The following is an 18,488-nucleotide window of genomic DNA, read 5'->3' as shown; positions in this document are numbered from 1 at the left end:
CATTAACAATTTAAAGCAGCTGTAAAATAACCCTTAGCATATCCTCATAAGCAAAATACAAAATATCAAACCATAACCAACCTACCACATCACTGCTTATCCTCTCCTGTATTGCATTGCAAATGGCAACGTGCCTGGTGAACCCTTTCAGCCTCGGCTACATTGGGAATGCTCCAGACTGTGTTATAACTGTTCCTTTCCCATCTCACCTCCTGAGAGTGAAAAGGAGAGTGTTTGGACTTTTAAAAAGACCCCGGGGGAAGTTCTGAAGTGGAATTTTTGTTGTTAGTATGTGCAGAAAGGGAAGGTATAGTCCACGACACCAGGATGTTAACTTTGTAGTTGTGGCCATTTTGAAGATCTTTCTGCCCTGCTCCTTGCCTTACTATATTTTTAAGTTGAAAGACACGGCGGCGGCGGCTCCTCTCAAGATCCCCGACTGCATCAGACTTCCGACGCAGGTGGGGATCCTGAGAGAAGCCGCTGCCTCGTCTTTCAGCTTAAAAATATAGTAAGGCAAGGAGCAGGGCAGACCGAAGAACAGCACGGCTGACAGCCGCCGCGTCCGACATCCGCCTCGGGGGAGGAGAGAGGACTTCAGGCAAGGAGCAGGGCAGAGGAAAAGCAGCACGGGCCGACAGCCGCACGGAAAACGGACGCACGCGATGGGAGTGCGCATGCGCGGCCTAGCGTTTTATTATATTAGATAAACAAGATTAACAACCCTATCCCAAGAGCCAAGTCCCCATTAAACTTATACTGCAGACTGACAATAAGAATCCAACAAGCCCCAAACCCACTGGCGTAGTGCGGGAGGTTGGCGCCTGGAACAGTGGCGCCCAGGATGGCAATGCGGTGTGCCCCCACTCTTCCCCAGCACTTGGGCACACCCCCCACCACTCTTCCCTGCCACTTGGGCACCCCCACATATTACTACTACTATTTATTATTTCTAAAGTGCTGAAAGGCGTACACAGCGCTGTACATTTTAACATACAATAGACGGTCCCGGCTCAGAAGAGCTTACAATCTAATTTAGGCAGGATATTTTGGGGTTGGGGAGACTATGGTAGAGAAAATGATACAGTGGGTATAGGTATCTGACATTTTAACATACAATAGATGGTCCCGGCTCAGAAGAGCTTACAATCTAATTTAGGCAGGATATTTTGGGGTTGGGGAGACTATGGTAGAGAAAATGATACAGTGGGTCTAGGTATCTGACATTTTAACATACAATAGACGGTCCCGGCTCAGAAGAGCTTACAATCTAATTTAGACAGGACATTTCGGGGTTGGGGAGATTATGTTAGAGGAAATGATACAGTGGGTATAGGTATCTGACATTTTAACATACAATAGACGGTACTGGCTCAGAAGAGCTTACAATCTAATTTAGACAGGACATTTCGGGGTTGGGGAGATTATGGTAGAGAAAATGATACAGTGGGTATAGGTATCTGATAGCAGTGAGTGGGAGTTAGGAGTTGAAAACAGATTCAAAAAAGTGGGCTTTTACCTTGGATTTGAACGCTGCTAGGGAGGGAGCATGACGTATTGATTCAGGCAGCCTGTTCCAGGCATACGGTGCCGCAAAAAAGAAGGGACGGAGTCTGGAGTTGGCAGTGGAAGAGAAGGGTACAGATAAGAGGGGCTTGCCCGACGAACAGAGATGGGGAGGAGCATAGGGGGGATAAGTGAAGAAGGATATTGGGGGCTTCAGAGTGAATGCACTTGTAAGTCAGCAAGAGGAGTTTAAACTATATTCGGAAATGGATGGGGAACCAATGAATCGACTTGAGGAGAGGGGTAATGTGAGAATAGCGGCATTTTCCACCCACTGCTGTCACCAGCATCGGCTCCCTTTTGATGTCACATCCTAGTCTGGCAACTAGGAAGTGATGTCAGAAGGGAGCCAGTGCTGGCGTGAACAGCAAGTGGAAGATGCGCTTCCACCAGCGAACATTTAAAGAGGTATGGGGGAGGAGGAGAGGCGCTTGTGCCCCATGTATCGAGAAAAAAGCTGGCTTTTAATAATAATAATAATAATAATAATAATTTTATTCTTTTATACCGCCATTACCAAAAGTTCTAGGCAGTTTACACCAAAAGAAACTGGACAGTCAGCGAATTACATTCATACCATAAGAATAAAATCGTACAATAAAAGTTAAAAATATAGTTACAATCTTAAAAGTACCCAATTAAATGATAAATTTGTCAAACAGAGAAGACTTGACTAATTTTTGAAAAGAACAAGAGGACGTGGCTTGATGAATACATTCACCAAGCCAAGATTACAGTTTGTCTGCTTGAAACACTAAGGTCCTGTCAAACAAGGTCTTATAACGGACACCATTTGGCTTAGGAAAGGCAAATAAGTGAAAACTTCTTGTATTCCTTATGGTCTATATAAATCAAAGTGAGGGGAAAGATAAACTGGAGACAATCCTGATATCAACTTAAAGCAAATACAAGAAAATTTGAATAGTACACTTGCTTCTAACACTATTCAATAAACGAACGATAATATGGGCTGGCATGGTCATTCTTCTGTGTTTACATGCAGAAAAGGAAAGTAGATCACTTTAAAAAAACCAGTTTTCCAATGTCTCAACTACCCCACATGATGAAACAATGCCTGAAAACAAACATGTTTGCAGAAGAGATAAAAATAAGGTGGATTTAAAAATGTGTAAAACAGTTTGCCCCAATTATGTGCATGAAAGCTAAGGGAGATTATCATGTAATCATGCATGACTTACTGCTTGCTTCACTTTTGTACTTTACACCCTCTTCATTGTCTTTTGTAAAGGTGGTGACTTTCTATGGCTCCTCTTTATTTGAAGGTTCAGTGCCTTCAGGTGAGCCGCTGGCAATCCAAGGTGCTTCGAAGCCTGGCATTGTAACAAAAAATGGCCTCATTCTTTTTGGCAAGGATGGGAAAATGGTAAGCACTCCTAAATAAATGATATGATATTTGTAGAGATTCAAATTCCATATAAATTCAGAAAAATTGAACAGGAAGCACAGTTAGAAACATTGGGTGTCGTTTATTAATGTGCAATAGTGTGTTAATGTGAATTAATGCGTTAAATCAGTGGTTCCCAACCCTGTCCTGAAGGACAACCAGGCCAGTCGGGTTTTCAGGATAGCCCTAATGAATATGCATGAGATCTGCATATAATGGAGGCTCCAGGGATGCAAATCTGCTCCATGCATATTCATTAGAGATATTCTGAAAACCCGACTGGCCTGGTGGTCCTCCAGGACAGGATTGAGAACCTGTGCGTTAAATAATTTAAGCCCCATAACTCTCAGCAGAGTATATGTACTAACTATGAGATACCGTATATACTTGAATATAAACTGATCCAAATATAAACCAAGGTAGCCTTCCCCCACCAAAAAAAAGAGGGGGAAAGGTTGAATATAAAGACGTCCAAATATAATATATATAGAATATAAAGACTCGAATATAAAGACGTCCAAATTAAAAACGCACAAAAGCAAGTTTTTTGGACATTTAAGCAACTAGCATTCTTAGCAAACGGTTTACTGACAGCTGAGCATTCCTCAGCACAGCAGAAGGATTACTTCAGAGAATGTCATATTAAAAGGCCCAGGTACAGATGTTACTTTACCTTGCTTCTATTGTATGGTGAACCCTCCAAAACTAACTGTGCCCACCTGTACGTCACAACAATAGCCCTTATGCCTGCAGATAAGAACATAAGAAGCGCCATCTCCAGATCAGACCTTCGGTCCATCTAATCCGGTGATCCGCACATGCGGAGGCATAATTTTTAGTCACCTATATCCTTCTATGCCTCATAAGAACATAAGACATAAGAAGTTGCCTCCACTGAGTCAGACCAGAGGTCCATCGCACCCAGCAGTCCGCACCCGCGGTGGCCCAGCAGGTCTATGACCTGTCTGGTGTTCCTTGACATAGCCCTATGATCCCCCTTTTTCTTCTATCTATACTCTTCCTAACCTATCTCTACTTTTATCTGTATCCCTTTACTTTTATCTGTACCCCTCTTCCTAACCTATCTCTACTTTTATCTGTACCCCTCAATCCCCCTATCGTTCAGGAATTTATCCAATCCTTCTTTGAATCCCTGTAGCATGCTCTGCCCTATCACAACCTCCAGGAGCGCATTCCATGTCATCTTAATGTAGGTACAGTAGGTTTTGAAGGGCTCACCATACAATAGAAACAAGTGACATCTATACCTGGAACTTTTAATGTGAAATTCACTATAGTTCTTCTTAGAAGAGCCCGGGGAGAGGTTTAGAACAAACGCCAGGAAGTTCTTTTTCACACAGAGGGTGGTGGATACATGGAACGTGCTACCAGAGGATGTGATAAACAGGAGGAGTTCAAAGAAGCTTTGGATAGGTACTTGGAAGACAAAGGGATTGAGGGGTACAGATAAGAGTAAAGGTAGATTATAGGGATGGGATTAGAGGTAGGTTACAAAATTAATCAGGGACCACTATTCAGGCACTAGGCCTGATGAGCCGCCGCGGGAGCGGACCGCTGAGTAAGATGGACCGCTGGTCTGACTCAGCGGGGGCAACTTCTTATGTTCTTAACATCGGAAGCTGCTTGGGCTGAGAACTTTTCAGCACGCCTTCGTAATACAGGCTAGAATGTACTGGGGTTTTTTTTTTAACATCTTGGGGTAGTGGGAGGGGATCAGTGACCACCGGGGAAGTAAGGGGGTAGGGGGTCCTGCCTTAATCACTCCAGTGGTCATCTGGTTAGTTTGAGCACCTTTTTAGCATTTAGACGCTTTTAAAATAGGTCTAGCCCCAAATGTTAAAGGTTTGATTATGCCTGAGAAGCATTCAAGTCCTAAGCCCGCCCAAAACACACCTCTAACATGCCCCCTTAAGATTTGGATGCACTGGAGACAAAACATCCAGAAAGACATCTAGAAAATCTATTTTGGGAATACCCACATCTTTTTGACAACAAGACCCTTTTTGTCCCCTGAGCTGTAACATTTAAGAGGACCCCCTCTATTAAATAGAAAGTACATTTTAGGTTTAATAGTTTTCCTTGCTAGTGTTTGTTTTTTTACACTTTAGAAATTGCCATTTTTTGGCTATGCAGATCAAAATAGTGTACAATCTGCTGCATTTTTTCAAAATGCATGAATAAATGTGGATAAAGGTAAATCAGCTGATGTGAAGGCAGATTTTTAGAAAGTGAGAGCAGAAGGGAAGGTCCTCGGAGCAGTGGAGACAGGAAAACGAAATTAACCAGGCTTGCCTGCAGCCAATGCCAGTTCCCTCAACATTCCCCAGTATCAATAGCAAGCCTCCTGATAGCACTTGACTGCCACATCAGAAGCAAATCCCCCTCCCCCAGGCATCACAATCCTTGGCAGCAAAGACCCCCCTCCCTAGGGTTACCAGACCCCCCCCCTAGACCCTTCTCCAGGGCCCGCCCAGTCCCACCCATCCCCTCCACATCATGCCCTGGTTCCGCCCTGTCACACACCCAATCCCGCCCCCATATCTGCCCCAGCCTCACCTCCAATCCCACCCTCCACTGCCTGCTCTTGTCGGGCAGGACATTCACGCATGCGCAGATGTCCTCCTGTCCGAAGGAAAGTTTTTTTCAAAACCCAGACAAAATGCCGGGTTTTGTAAAGTTATCTAGACCCCCAGACATGTCCTCAGGAGGTGCTTTGTATCATCCGCTTTGTATCGTCCGCAAATTTAATCACCTTAGGAGGCCATGTCCGCAGAAATCCGGACGTCTGGTAACCCTACCCCCCCACCCCCCCAGGCCCTACATGTGGCAGCCTTCCCTAGATTCCCCCTCAACTCCCTGGGTTCAAGACCCTCAAACTGCAAGATCCCCCAACCCAATCTCTGGACTTACTGAGGGTCCCTAGTAGGGTGTCTAGTAGGGTGGGAGAAATACCCATTCACTCCTGCCTCATGACCATTGAGCCTCACAAATGGCCGCTGAGTCCTCGAGCAGTAATAGAAACATACATAGAAACATAGAAAAATGACGGCAGAAAAGGGCCAAAGCCCATCAAGTCTGCCCACTCTAGTGACCCTTCTCCTTGATTTTGCTCACCTCCCCCTGCCTTTACATAATTAGAGATCCCACATGAATATCCCATTTATTTTTGAAATCTGCCACGCTGTTGGCCTCAATCACCTGCAGTATTACCCCTATATCAGGGATCTCAAAGTCCCTCCTTGAGGGCCGCAATCCAGTCGGGTCTTCAGGATTTCCCCAATGAATAAGCCTGATATCTATGTGCATGCACTACTTTCAATGCATATTCATTGGAGAAATCCTGAAAACCCGACTGGATTGCGGCTCTCAAGGAGGGATTTTGAGACCCCTGCCCTATATGGACAAATTTTCCTCTATATCAAAAGAGTTTAACATCTATTTGGGCATCTTAATCTTAGATTGATGAGATCAATCATTTATGAGAATTGAAATCCAGAGAGAGGGAGGAGACTAAGAAAGATGGCGGCCTGAAGGCGTTCAGCTGAACGTTATCGTGCCTTCTTACAATTCCTATGGTTAAAAGGAAATCCATGACCCAGGTATTCCCTTCAGAACCCGGGCCGCAAACAAATTTACCTGGCTCGATGGACGCGTTCGTCACATGGGGGCCCAAAGGAGAGCTGGCGGAAACGACCTTGGCGCAAAGTGGAGACATGTCGGAGGGTCTTCACACTTCTTTCGAGGAGACCAGCTTATTGCTGGAAGAGCAAAGAATGCCTGCCCAGCCACTCACCCGTCCTGTGTTGCAAGACAAGGAGAGTGAGGGGAGCTTAGCAGCTGTTTCTGAGAGCTGTGAAGACGAACAGGAGGCAGAACTTGCAGTGAGAAAAGTTTCAGCTGCTTCAGTGTCATCATTGCTGCCGCAGGGAACCTTGAAAATGGTAGAAGAGGTGCACAAATCACCGCTGAAAAAATTTCCTTCGGGTACTGTGGAACTCAAAGATATGGAATTTAAATGTTTTTTAACTCCATTGCTTAAACCACTGGTTAGAGAATGACACGGTGGCAGTTACCCGCGGCTAGCTGTGAGTAGCCGCAGGTAACCTGCCGATATGGTGGGGGGAAAAGTTCTCACTGTGGGCACGGGGACAAGGCCATCTACCGCCCTGTGGAGCGGTGAATGGCTTTGTCCCTGTAGTTAAGGGAGGGAAGGCACGCAGTCACTTCCTCCCTACCTATGGCCAAATCTATCTCCCTCCCTCCCCCTTACCTTCGCGGCGCTTTAGTAAAGAAACTTACTGAAGCCAGCGAAGCCTGCCTGCCTGCAGTCGTGTGTGTGTGTGGGCGGAAGCTTCTCCTCTGATGCAACTTCCGGTTGCATCAGAGAAGAAGCTTCCGCCCACACACATGCGACTGCAGGCACAGGCAGGCAGTCTCCTCCGGCTTCAGTAAGTTTCTTTACTAACGCGCTGCAAAGGTAAGGGGGAGAGGGAGGGAGATTCTCAGGCCGCTGAAAAGCGGTGAGGTGGTGAGAAGGAAGGGTGGATGCTGCGGGTACGGGGTGGTGAAGGGGACGGTGGTCCGGTGACAGGGCAGTGATGGGAACAGATTTTTTTCCCCCGTGTCATTCTCTGCCACCGATTATTGATTTAAATTCAATTTGGGAAGCTTTTCTAACCTACAACTATCCCTGGAAACTCAAATGCAAATGCTAAGAACTAATTGTTCTGGGGTACTTTCTGAGACATTGGACCAGGAAAAAAAAGTTTAAGGTTTTGGGAGCACAATATTAGCTCCTAATAAAGGAAAATGGGAATATCAACTTTAAGATGGAAGTGTTGGAAAATATAACAAGAAAACAGAATTTAAGATTGATTAATTTTCCTAAACTATCTACAGTTTCAGCGTTAGACATGTTCAAACGATATCTTCTGGAGGTTCTGAAAGTCCCACCAAATTCTTTTCCACCCATTTCAAAAATTTTATTATATTTCCTCGGGAAAGAAGAAGACTCCGGAAGACCAGCGAGAACCACAATTAGATTTATGGGACTTGGCAAATATACTTGAAACATCAGAGTCAGAACAAATTAGTGTGGGCAACACTCTTTGTTCAATTAGCACTTGATTCAGATAGAGTGGTTATTAAAAATGTTTTTTTAAGTATAAAGATGTTACATTTCTGAATCAAAAAATTAGAATATATCCAGACATCTCCAGAATAACACAAAAAAAGAGGAAACAATTTTTGCTTTTGAGACCCCAGGTCTTAAAATTGGGAGCAACTTTTGTATTTAAGATTTCCATGCAAATGTTTGGTTAATTTTAAAGAATTCGATACATTTTCATTGATTCCACACAGTTATCTAGATTTATTGTAGATAATGCAGTGGTGACAGCAAGCACCCCTATCAATAGACAATTATAACGCTCATAACTAGGAATTTTAGGGTTCACTTCAGGCTGTCTCCTTTTTTTTTTTCTTTGATTCTTATTATTATGATGAAGTAACAATATCTGACTATTTGTAAACTCTTTCTCCAAGTTTCTCTAACGGACGGTAGAAACATATTATATTTTCCTTTGTACTTTATCAAGAACTTATTTCCAGTGATACTGTTGTTTTCATTATGATTTGTGATATCATAAAAATTTGAAATTCAATAAAGAATAAATTTAAAAAAAAAAAAAAATTGAAATCCAGTTTTATACCAGGTTATTTTATTTCCAGGTAAGTGAGTAGATTTTTTTTTTTTAATTTTTCAGCTAATGGTGAGAAATCTTCAGTTTGAAGATGGGAAGATGATTCCTGCCTCTAAATACTTCTCATCTGGTGAAGCATCCACGGTGGAGCTGACAGAGGAAGAGACAAGGATGGCAAATGAAATCAGGGTGAGCAGTACAAATGGTAAATACCCAGTTTGGGGTGGGCAGAAGTAGGGTTACCAGATTTTATGACCCACCCCCAGGCCCGCCCAGTTCCACAGCCCCATTATTCCCTAGCTCTACCATCAGTTCAGCCCCCTAGTCCCTCCCAGCTGCCTGTTTGTCAGGCAGGAAGGCATCTGTGCATGTGCGGATGTGACATGATGACATCACGGACAAAGTGCCGGGTTTTGAAAAGCCATCCAGGGAAATCCGGATGTCTGGTAACCCTAGGCAGAAGACACATGCTCCACAGGGGGATCCAGTCTCTCAAGCCCCCCTGCCCATCCTCCGCTGCCACTGTCGCTACATACCTTTCAAAGAACAGATTGCAGCCTTCCTTCTGACAAATATGAAGTTGCGACAGAAAGGAAGCTGTGGTGCCAGCACAAGCTGTGTGTATCAGTCATACTGCTCGCTGCTGGAGATCTGCTCTTTAAAGGTACACAGGAGGAGAGGTTTCAGGAGTTTATAGCTGGCTGAGCTTGGGGATCCCTACCTGCTTCATCAGAGAAGTACTGCTACTGGGTGGGCCTGGGCCCACCTGTGGCTACGCCACTGTTTGGAAGTGCTGCTCAATGGGAAGTGCACTGACAAATGAGGTAGGGGTGGACGCTTCAGAGCGGCTTTGCAGAAAAATGTACACCACTGCAATTCAATCAGACCACGTTTGTAACTATGTGCTTGTATTATTTTTTAAATTTAATTATTAAAAACAATAAATGCTACGGTGGGTCTGCAGTGGTATGGGCCAATGTGGTTTCCATCTCCTGCAGCAACATTGTATAGGAGGAAATAGATGTAGAAGTTGCTTCAGTGAAATAAACCAACCTGATCGTCTGCATACATTCCTGGGTTGCTATAATTATCGTAAGTGACTGAGAACCTGCTTCAGTGGTTTGGGACATCACTATTTTTCAGACCTGTAGTTCTCAACCTGTTCTTTTTTTTTTTTTTATCATTTTAATGTTTATTAATTTTCATTTTCATAATCAACAAAAATCAACATTTTAACAGTTACATTTCAAATTAGATAAAAGTAAAATATAATTAAATCATTAAATAAAATTTTTGATTGTACTGTTATTTAGTCCACTATATTGAGGAGTGAGCTTAGGAAAAAATCGGTATAATTATAATTCTCTAAGCATTCTTGGGTAAACAAAGAGTAGACCTGAATCACACCTAGGTCCCTACTAATTAAGAAGCTTCTTGTTGCAAGTTGTTAGAGTTAACAGCAGTAGAAACCTCTTTGGCTGAAATAAATCTTGACAATTGTGAAGATTCAAAAAACACATATCTAGTTCCCTGGAAATTAATTATACATTTACATGGAAATCTAAGTACAAACGTTGCCCCCAATTTTAACTCAACCTGTTCTTGAAGGACTTTTCAACCTAGTTGGGTTTTCAGGGTATCCACAACGATTATGTATTAACAGTCTGAACACTGGAGAAGTTGGCGGCACACTCCCAACTGCCAATGGTGGCACCCCTTGACGTGCTTTGTTGGGGGAGGGAGGCCCAGAAATTTACATATGGCTATGCTACTAGTACATATTTCACATGTACATTCATTGTAAATATCTCGACTAACAAGTTTGGCCTTGACATCTACATTGAGATCCTTTGGTTTAGGAAAGCAGGCAGTGAATTTGAGTTGCCAAGTCCCCCCAGGTTGGCCAAACAGGCTGATTCACTCCTTTTTTTGTCCTAATTGCATATATGAAATTATAGTTCTTATTAGAACAAAAGAATTGCCATACTGGGACAGACCGAAGGTCCATCAAGCCCAGTATCCTTTTTTCAACAGTGGCCAACCCAGGTCCCAAGTAGCTAGCTAGATCCCAAACAATAAAACATATTTTATGCTGCTTATCCTAGGAATAAGCAGTGGATTTCTCCAAGCCATCTCAGTAATGGCCATCGGACTTCTCTTTGAGTTATCCAAATCTTTTTTAAACCCTGCTAAGCTAACTGATTTCACCACATTCTCCAGCAATGAATTCCTGAGTTTAATTACACGTTGTCCCATTGATTTCCATTATATAATCCAAACTACAGTTCCATTTGTGCAATGGGCCAAAGCCAAAAGTGAATCTACCTGTTTGACTAATGTGAGGTGAGTTGGTGAGTCTACCCTGAAAACCCAACTAGGTTGAAAAGTCCTTCAAGAACAGGTTGAGAACTACAGGTCTGAAAAATAGTGATGCCCCAAACCACTGAAGCAGGTTCTCAGTCACTTACGATAATTACCATTTACCAGCATAGTCATTTTCAGCGAATAGGTTATTTTTCTGCCAGATCTTAATATTACTATCTTCTGCAGGCCATCTGGAAAGGAATTTTAAGCAATATTTCGGACGTTGATGGTCCCACTGACTTCTTTAAATCTGGAGCTGCTTCCATGGATGTGGTCAGGTAAAAAGAATTGCTATTGCATAGATCTGGCGCAAACCTCACCTCACCTACAGTCATGATAACAAAAGCAGGAGTCAATCCAACAAGTACATCATGTGTTATACAAACACAAAAAATGGAAGTGTCTAAAGCAGCGTCTCTCAAACTTTTTCAGTTCGGCCATACTAAACAGAGCAAATATTTTTCACGGTACACTATAATTGAAATTATAAAATTGCAAAATCAACAAAAAAATTAAACTTCAGAGTTATTTATTTAAAGTTCTTTAAGCTATGTATGGGTAATTGTAACAACGGCGTTAGATAGATTGTGAGCCAACTGGGACAGATAGGGAAAATGCTTGAGTACCTGATTGTAAAAACCGCTTAGATAACCTTGATAGGCGGTATATAAAATCCTAATAAACTTGAAACTAAAGAAGATAGAATAGAATTGTTAATCAATATATTGGATGTGCTTGTTTTTGAATGCAAATGAATTCAAAACGTGGCTTGATAGTCGACAAGCAAACACGCATTTCATCATCCACCATCTACGGTTGTTCTCTTTTTTTCAATTTAATTTCTGTCAGAGCTGAATATCCAAGGGGTCCTTTTATCAAGATGGCTGCCGCACTAGCCGCTAACGCCTGCATTGAGCAGGTGTTAATTTTTTAGCCGGCCGCAGGGGTTAGCGTGTGATGAAATGTCCGCACTAGCCCCGCTAGCACGGCTTGATTAAAGGACCCCCAAGTTCGCAAAGATAAGAAGATCCAAATGGTAACAAAGCCTCGATTGCTTTGTTGCTCAAGTTAGGATAACTACTGCATAAAAAAAATAAAAATAAAATTACTTCCCGTTAGTTTTCAAGAACCAGTCACATCAAAGAATGATGCTTGTTAGGGCAGTTGTATCCTTACACACACAGACGCTCGTAACATTGACAGACAGACATGTCATCTATTCTAGTGTATACTTATGAAGAGAATTTTTAAAATTAAAGTAAAATTCTGGAATCTCTCGTGGCACACCCAGAATCTCTTCAGGGCACACCAGAGTTTGAGAGACACTGGTCTAAAGCAAAGGATTTGCTAAGGCTTTTATTCTCCATTTGGGGTGTGGTGGCGTGGGGGTAATTCTTTAGTCAGCCAAACTGGGAGCCTAGTCTATAGAGCAGTGTTTCTCAACTCGGACCTGGAGTACCCCCTTGCCAATCAGGTTTTCAGGATATCCACAATCAATATGCATGAAAGAAATTTGCATACACTGCCTCCATTATATGTAAATTTCTTTCATGCATATTCATTGTGGATATCCTGAAAACCTGACTGGCAGTGGGGGTACTCCAGGACCGAGTTGAGAAACACTGCTATAGGCACATACTCATCAGGGCTTCTCAACCCCAGTCCTCAGGGCACACTAAGTCCCATCAGGTTTTCAGGATATCCACCATGAATATGCATGAGATAGCTTGGCATGCACTTCCTCCTTGGTATGCTAATCTATCTTATGCATATTCATAGTGGATATCCAGAAAACCTGATGGAACTTGGGGTGCCCCGAGGACTGGGTTGAGAAGACGTGCATTATAGAACACTAGCATTACACTAGCCTTAGACATAACGTAACTGTGGCAGCTAAATATGGCAAAGGTGCATGTAACTTACAGTCAGTTGCATAACAAGGGTGAGAGGAGCTTGGGGTGGTGATGCCCCTCCCCCACCCTCTTCACCCCCACTCCTTCCATGCCCCCCCCCGCCACATGCGCGCCTCTTCCCTTCGCCCACACCTCCACCAAGTCCCACCAAAGCATAGCTTTACAAGCCTTCATTCTTCAGTTTTAGCCCAAAATGTGTGTGCGAAGCTTATGAAATCACTACTTGGGTCAGTATTCAAAGCGATTTAACTGGCTAGAAATTCCTCGACAGATCCCTAGCATGCCAAGCGGGCAAATGGAACAAATGCCTCACAACCCTCATCTCCAATTCCCCCCCCCCTATCAAATGTTCAGGAAGTCAATCAAAACCTACCTTTTTGACAAATTCCTCTAACTTCTCCCCCCCTCTTCCCTGCCTCCTCCTCTAACCTCGACTTACCTCCAGACTCATCACCGCCGTACGTAACACTGCTATAAGTAACACCGCTGTATGTACCTTACAGCAAATGTAACAACTCTGCAAATGTAACCTACCTGTAAAATAACTTCACCGTAAATGTATCGTCAAAAAATGTAAACGTAGCATCGCCGAAAATGTAACTTCGCTGTAAATGTACAGTCTCTTCATCTGTTAACCGCATAAAACTTCCATGGTAATGCGGTATACAAGAATAAAGTTATTATTATTATTATTATTAAATCGTTTGTTCGGGGCTATCCACTGATTTTCAGTGGCATTTAACTAGTTATCACTGCTAAAAATCAGCAATTGGCGCCTAAGTAGAAACTGGCTATTTTGGGGGCTTTCCGGAGGCAGAGTTAACACTTGGCCATTAAGTTCTATCTTTATAGAGTAACCCATAGCCATATCGACTTAACTGGCCATGCGTTGGCCGGCTCTGCAAAAATCGGATATCCAGTGCTGAAGCCGTACATGGCCCAGCATTGAAAGTCCAGGAATAACGCTGGCAGCAGTTGGCAAAATGCTCAATGCTGCTGGCTGAAATATTTATCCCTGTGTCATGAAAGATTTTAGTCTCGTGATTCTTCGGACAGAGTCTGAATGATTTCCTTTGCCTTCGCAAATTACTTGACTGAATGTGCAAACTGCCCCGCTTTGCTGTAGCATGTCTAGGCGCTTTTGCCCCCGGTCTTTGCACCATTTTTATTTTATTTTATTGTAAATCTTTATTAGTTTTCAATTATTAACAGTGCAATACAGTGAATTTAAACATAAACGAATCAAACAAAAGCACTTTAACTGTACAAATATTTCAACATCAAACATTTTCACCCACCCCCTCCCCTTAACTAATGAAAATAAAACCCCACATGTATAATTTCAATAAAATAGATATAATGTATAATAATTATAATGTTTTCCCATCTCCCTCCCTCCCATCCTGGATGTGTAAGGAGGACAAATAAAAAGAAAAGGTACATGACAACTATTATGACTCAGTAAATGTTGTCAATGGGCTCCACACCCTTTCCTTTTTTAATATCTTTATTAGCAATTGCAAAGGGACATACAACCAGAAGTGGAGAAAGCAGAGATAAGCATAACAACCAGAGAGAGCAACAAGTGAAAAAACATGACACCAGATGAGGCATAATACAGAAATCCTTCGGCTGGACGCCCTACACAATTGACATTTTTAAGTAGCAGAATACCCCCCAAGCAAACACACCCAAACTCCAAACACTCGGCCTCAAGTCACAACAATCATGCCTCAAACACCCCATAGACATACCCCCCGTACAACCAAACATACTAGTGCAGCCACCCAGGAGAGCGAAAAGGAGAGAGCGACAGCCACTCCAATAAGAGTCAGAGCATGGGGTCCTCGGTCTCCGGCTCTGAACTGTGACATAAAGTCAAGGCCCGCCGGGCTCCACACCCTTTCAAATGTCTTTGCACCATTTTTAAAAGTGAAAGTGCCCCCCATACTTATGTTTTGAAAATTGCCTAAAGAAAAAGTACCTGCAGACACTTAGGGCTCCTTTTACGAAGCCGCGTTAGCGGTTTAACGCGCGTAATAGCGTGTGCTAATTTGCCGGCCGCACGCTAAAAATGTGCATGCGATAAAGCCCCTAACGCGGCTTCGTAAAAGGAGCCCTTAAAGGACAATTAGATTGTGACCATATGATTTAGACTGTGAGCCCACTAGGGACAGCGAAAGTACCTGTGTATTTATTTATTTATTTATTTATTCAATTCGTTTTCTACTCCTTTGTCCCCAAAGAGCTCAGAACGGGTTACAGTTTAAACATATATAATTTCAGTACAGGTTTACGATACAAGTTTTTATCCTAACTTGACACATACTAAGGGGGTCTAATATTAATATACATAGAGGGGCATAATCAAAAGAAAACATCTAAGTCCGTTTTGGGCCTAGGGCGCTAGTCGGCCAAAGTCGGCAGTGTCCAAAGTCCATTCTCAAAAAATCCATCCAAATTTTATTTTATTTTTTTTTACCTCAAACTCATCTACTTCTATAATATGTAAACTGCTTTGACTGTACCACAGAAAGATGATATATCTATGCATTCCTCTTACCCTTTAATTCTATACCAAGGTATCTATGGTAAGGACCCCTTTGCATTTTATATGTGTGCCAAAAGTAGCTTTTATGGGGACAATATTCAGACTCTGGAAGGCAGCCTGCCTCCTGAGGCTGGCACTGATCCCGGATACTCAGTGCCAGGGCATTTCCAGTGGCCAGCATTGAATATCCGGGATTTTATTTTGGCTAGTGCTAACTTAAGACTCCTTTTACCTATGAGTGTCGGAGCATTTACCTTGCCGGCCTGCGCTCAAAACCTCTAGCGTTTTTTAGTAAAACCCAAGGTGAGATACATTTTAGGTACACTGCCAGAGCCAGTGTTAGACAGCGAGCGTGAGCTAGGACCTAATAGAGAGAGGAAAAGTCTTTTTTTGTTTATTTTGTTTACACCACAGCACCAGTGTGGGGTTGGAGAGGGCAAAAGGGAATGGGGTGGGTGAAGAGGGTACAAAATAAACCCGCCAGGACGTTTGGTTTTTGTTTTTTTTTAAAGCCTGGTTGGGCAGGAAAAGTGAATCGAATCGAAAAATCAATTCAATGGGCCAAATCGAATCAATTTGAAAAAATTTGTCCCTGAATCGGGTAGCACTATTGTCAGTCTGGTACTGTAATCACTGGGCTACTCTTTCGCTCCACTGAATTCTTTTACTGCTTTCCCAGATTGTTTTCCAAAATGTTTCTTAAAAAGTCCTTTAATGTTGTACTTATCTATTGTAAAGCTCCTTTTAATGAACTACCTCTTTGTTGTAATGAATAAGAAAGGCTGTACAGTCGACATATGATACAAACGAAACATCTCGATCCGAAACTTTCAGTGCATTTTGGACCGAGATGTTTCATTCAAGCAGCTTCCCATGGTAGAGAATTTCGATCATTATTACTTGGAGCTTGTTCTTATAAAGATTTTAAAACTCAATTGAAAACTTATCTTTTATCAAAATACTTGGTCAAATAATTCTTCCTGCCATTACTAAATTGTTCATTGTTTATAATCTTTTGTAAACCGCATTGAACTTATGGTTATGCGGTCAAGAAGTACAATGTTATGTTATGTTACAACAAAGAGGTAGTTCATTAAAAGGAGCTTTACAAAAGATAAGTACAATATGAACGACTAGGAAGTCCTTTCATTTAAGATTACTTCATTCTGAAGACTTTTAAGACTCCTGAAGCAGGCCGATTTGGCCGAAACATGTACAAGTCGAATCATTGAGTTTTTGGACGAATAAAGGACTTTTTAAGAAAGATTAAGTTCACCAGTCTTCATTGGACATCTCCACTTCTTGCTTTACGTCTTTGAGCTTGTGGATTTGGTTCTCCTGTTCTTTGTTCCAGTTTCCAATATGTTTAACAGAATCTTTACATTAATTATGTTTTTGTATTCTCTTAAGGTTAGTAGAAGAGATCAAACAGAAATGCGGTGGGCTGCAGCTGCAGAACGAAGACGTTTACATGGCTACAACACTTCATGAATTCATACAGATGGTTGTGAGAAAATCAAGGGGCGAGGACAGGGAAGAGTTGGTTATAGACTACGTGAGTGTGTGGTGTTTGAGCTGAGATCACGCTTTTTGAGACTCTGTGCACACTTTCCACTTGTTATAAAGTAAGGGGACGGTGCACTAACACAGCACGCCAACCCCGAATTTCCGAAGAGAAACTGCACGGGAATCCCCCGTGATAATAATTAGTTTGCCAGTTTGTGGGTCTAGAATCCCTGAGGATTTCAAAATCCCACCGTTGTGGGATGAAGTTTAGCGACTGTATAAATAACACACTGGCAAGGCTGTTGTACATTAAGCACAAGATTTGCATTTTCTTCTTTACATACTTCCAGTGGCATAACGAGGGTGACTGGCGTCCCTCTCTCGCTTTCTTCCCCGCCCCTGTGCCCCTTCCCTGTACCTTTTTAAACTTCACTGCAAGCAGCGACGAATTTGCTGCCCGCGTCGGCTTAGGCGCTCTCTTGGACGTCACTTTCTCCTGAAAATGGCTGCCGCAACTTCTCACGGCAGCTCGCGGTACTACAGGAAATGCGGTAAGCAACTGCGAGAGGTCGCAGAAGCTATTGTAGGAGGCAGGAGCGCTCCTGCCACAAAGACCCCTGCTGGACCACCAGATATCTAGGTAAACCCGAGGGGGGGGGGGATCATGGGGTTGGGAGGGAAATTAAAGAGTCGGGGCCTGGAGAACCGCAGCCATGTGCAAGAAGTGCTGCATGTGACTCGCGAACCACAGGTTGCCGACCCTTGGAGTAGGATTTAATCAATAGGTTAGTGGTTGGAAGAATGTTTCAGTTACCAATGTAATTGCAAGGAATCTGCCAGCAGTCTGTATTGGTAGCAGTAGACATGCTCTATTCATAGAAATATGATAGCAGATAAAGGCCAAATGGCCCATCCACAGCATCACCACTTGACTGCGGTCTCTTCCCAGTTCTCCTGAATCTACATCTTCTTTCGCTGCCTGTCCATCCCTACTCCTTTCCCACCCCTGTTGCATAGACCTCTGATCCCTCCCAGCCCATCCCTCCAATGTCTGACTGATCCTGATGTGGCAGCATATTATAAGTGCAAAGACTAAAATCAGCAATACTTTTAAGCAGGGTTACCATACATCCGGGAAAATCCGGACATGTCCTCTTTTTAGAAGAGAGTCTGGGTTCCCGGATGGACTTTCCAAAACTTGACAGTTTGTCCTGGTTTTGGAGATGAGCTCCGGCCGTATCTAGAGGGCCTCTGAGCACGTGTGGATGATGTCACACACATCTGCACATGCTCATCGCCCTCCAGAAGTGTTTATTGTTTCAGCGTGACTTTTTGGGCTGCAACCCCCAGGATTGTGCTCTCTGCTATGGTCTTTTGGTGACTGGAGAAGAGACTTATTTGAGAGAAGTGCTTTTTGATCTTTAAACAATTTTTGAAATGATATTTGAAATGAACTGATT

The 18,488-nt window shown here is 42.9% G+C and overlaps 1 protein-coding gene across 7 annotated transcripts in view; it reads left to right on the top strand.

Annotated features, from left to right (window-relative positions):
- ALDH1L2 (aldehyde dehydrogenase 1 family member L2) overlaps positions 1 to 18,488 on the top strand; it is a 116,588-nt gene that overhangs the window by 43,273 nt on the left and 54,827 nt on the right. For all 7 annotated transcript variants that reach the window (XM_033950812.1, XM_033950811.1, XM_033950815.1 and 4 more), the window contains 4 exons: positions 2,816 to 2,950; positions 8,758 to 8,883; positions 11,245 to 11,336; positions 16,933 to 17,077. In XM_033950812.1, coding sequence (XP_033806703.1) covers positions 2,816 to 2,950; positions 8,758 to 8,883; positions 11,245 to 11,336; positions 16,933 to 17,077 — 498 coding nt within the window. The remainder of the gene's footprint in view (positions 1 to 2,815; positions 2,951 to 8,757; positions 8,884 to 11,244; positions 11,337 to 16,932; positions 17,078 to 18,488) is intronic.

Source organism: Geotrypetes seraphini, chromosome 7 (genome assembly GCF_902459505.1).
Source record: "Geotrypetes seraphini chromosome 7, aGeoSer1.1, whole genome shotgun sequence".
NCBI classification, from domain to species: Eukaryota; Metazoa; Chordata; class Amphibia; order Gymnophiona; family Dermophiidae; genus Geotrypetes; species Geotrypetes seraphini.
The sequence above is the reverse complement of the archived record's forward strand: the minus strand, read 5'-3'. Positions and strand labels throughout refer to the sequence as shown.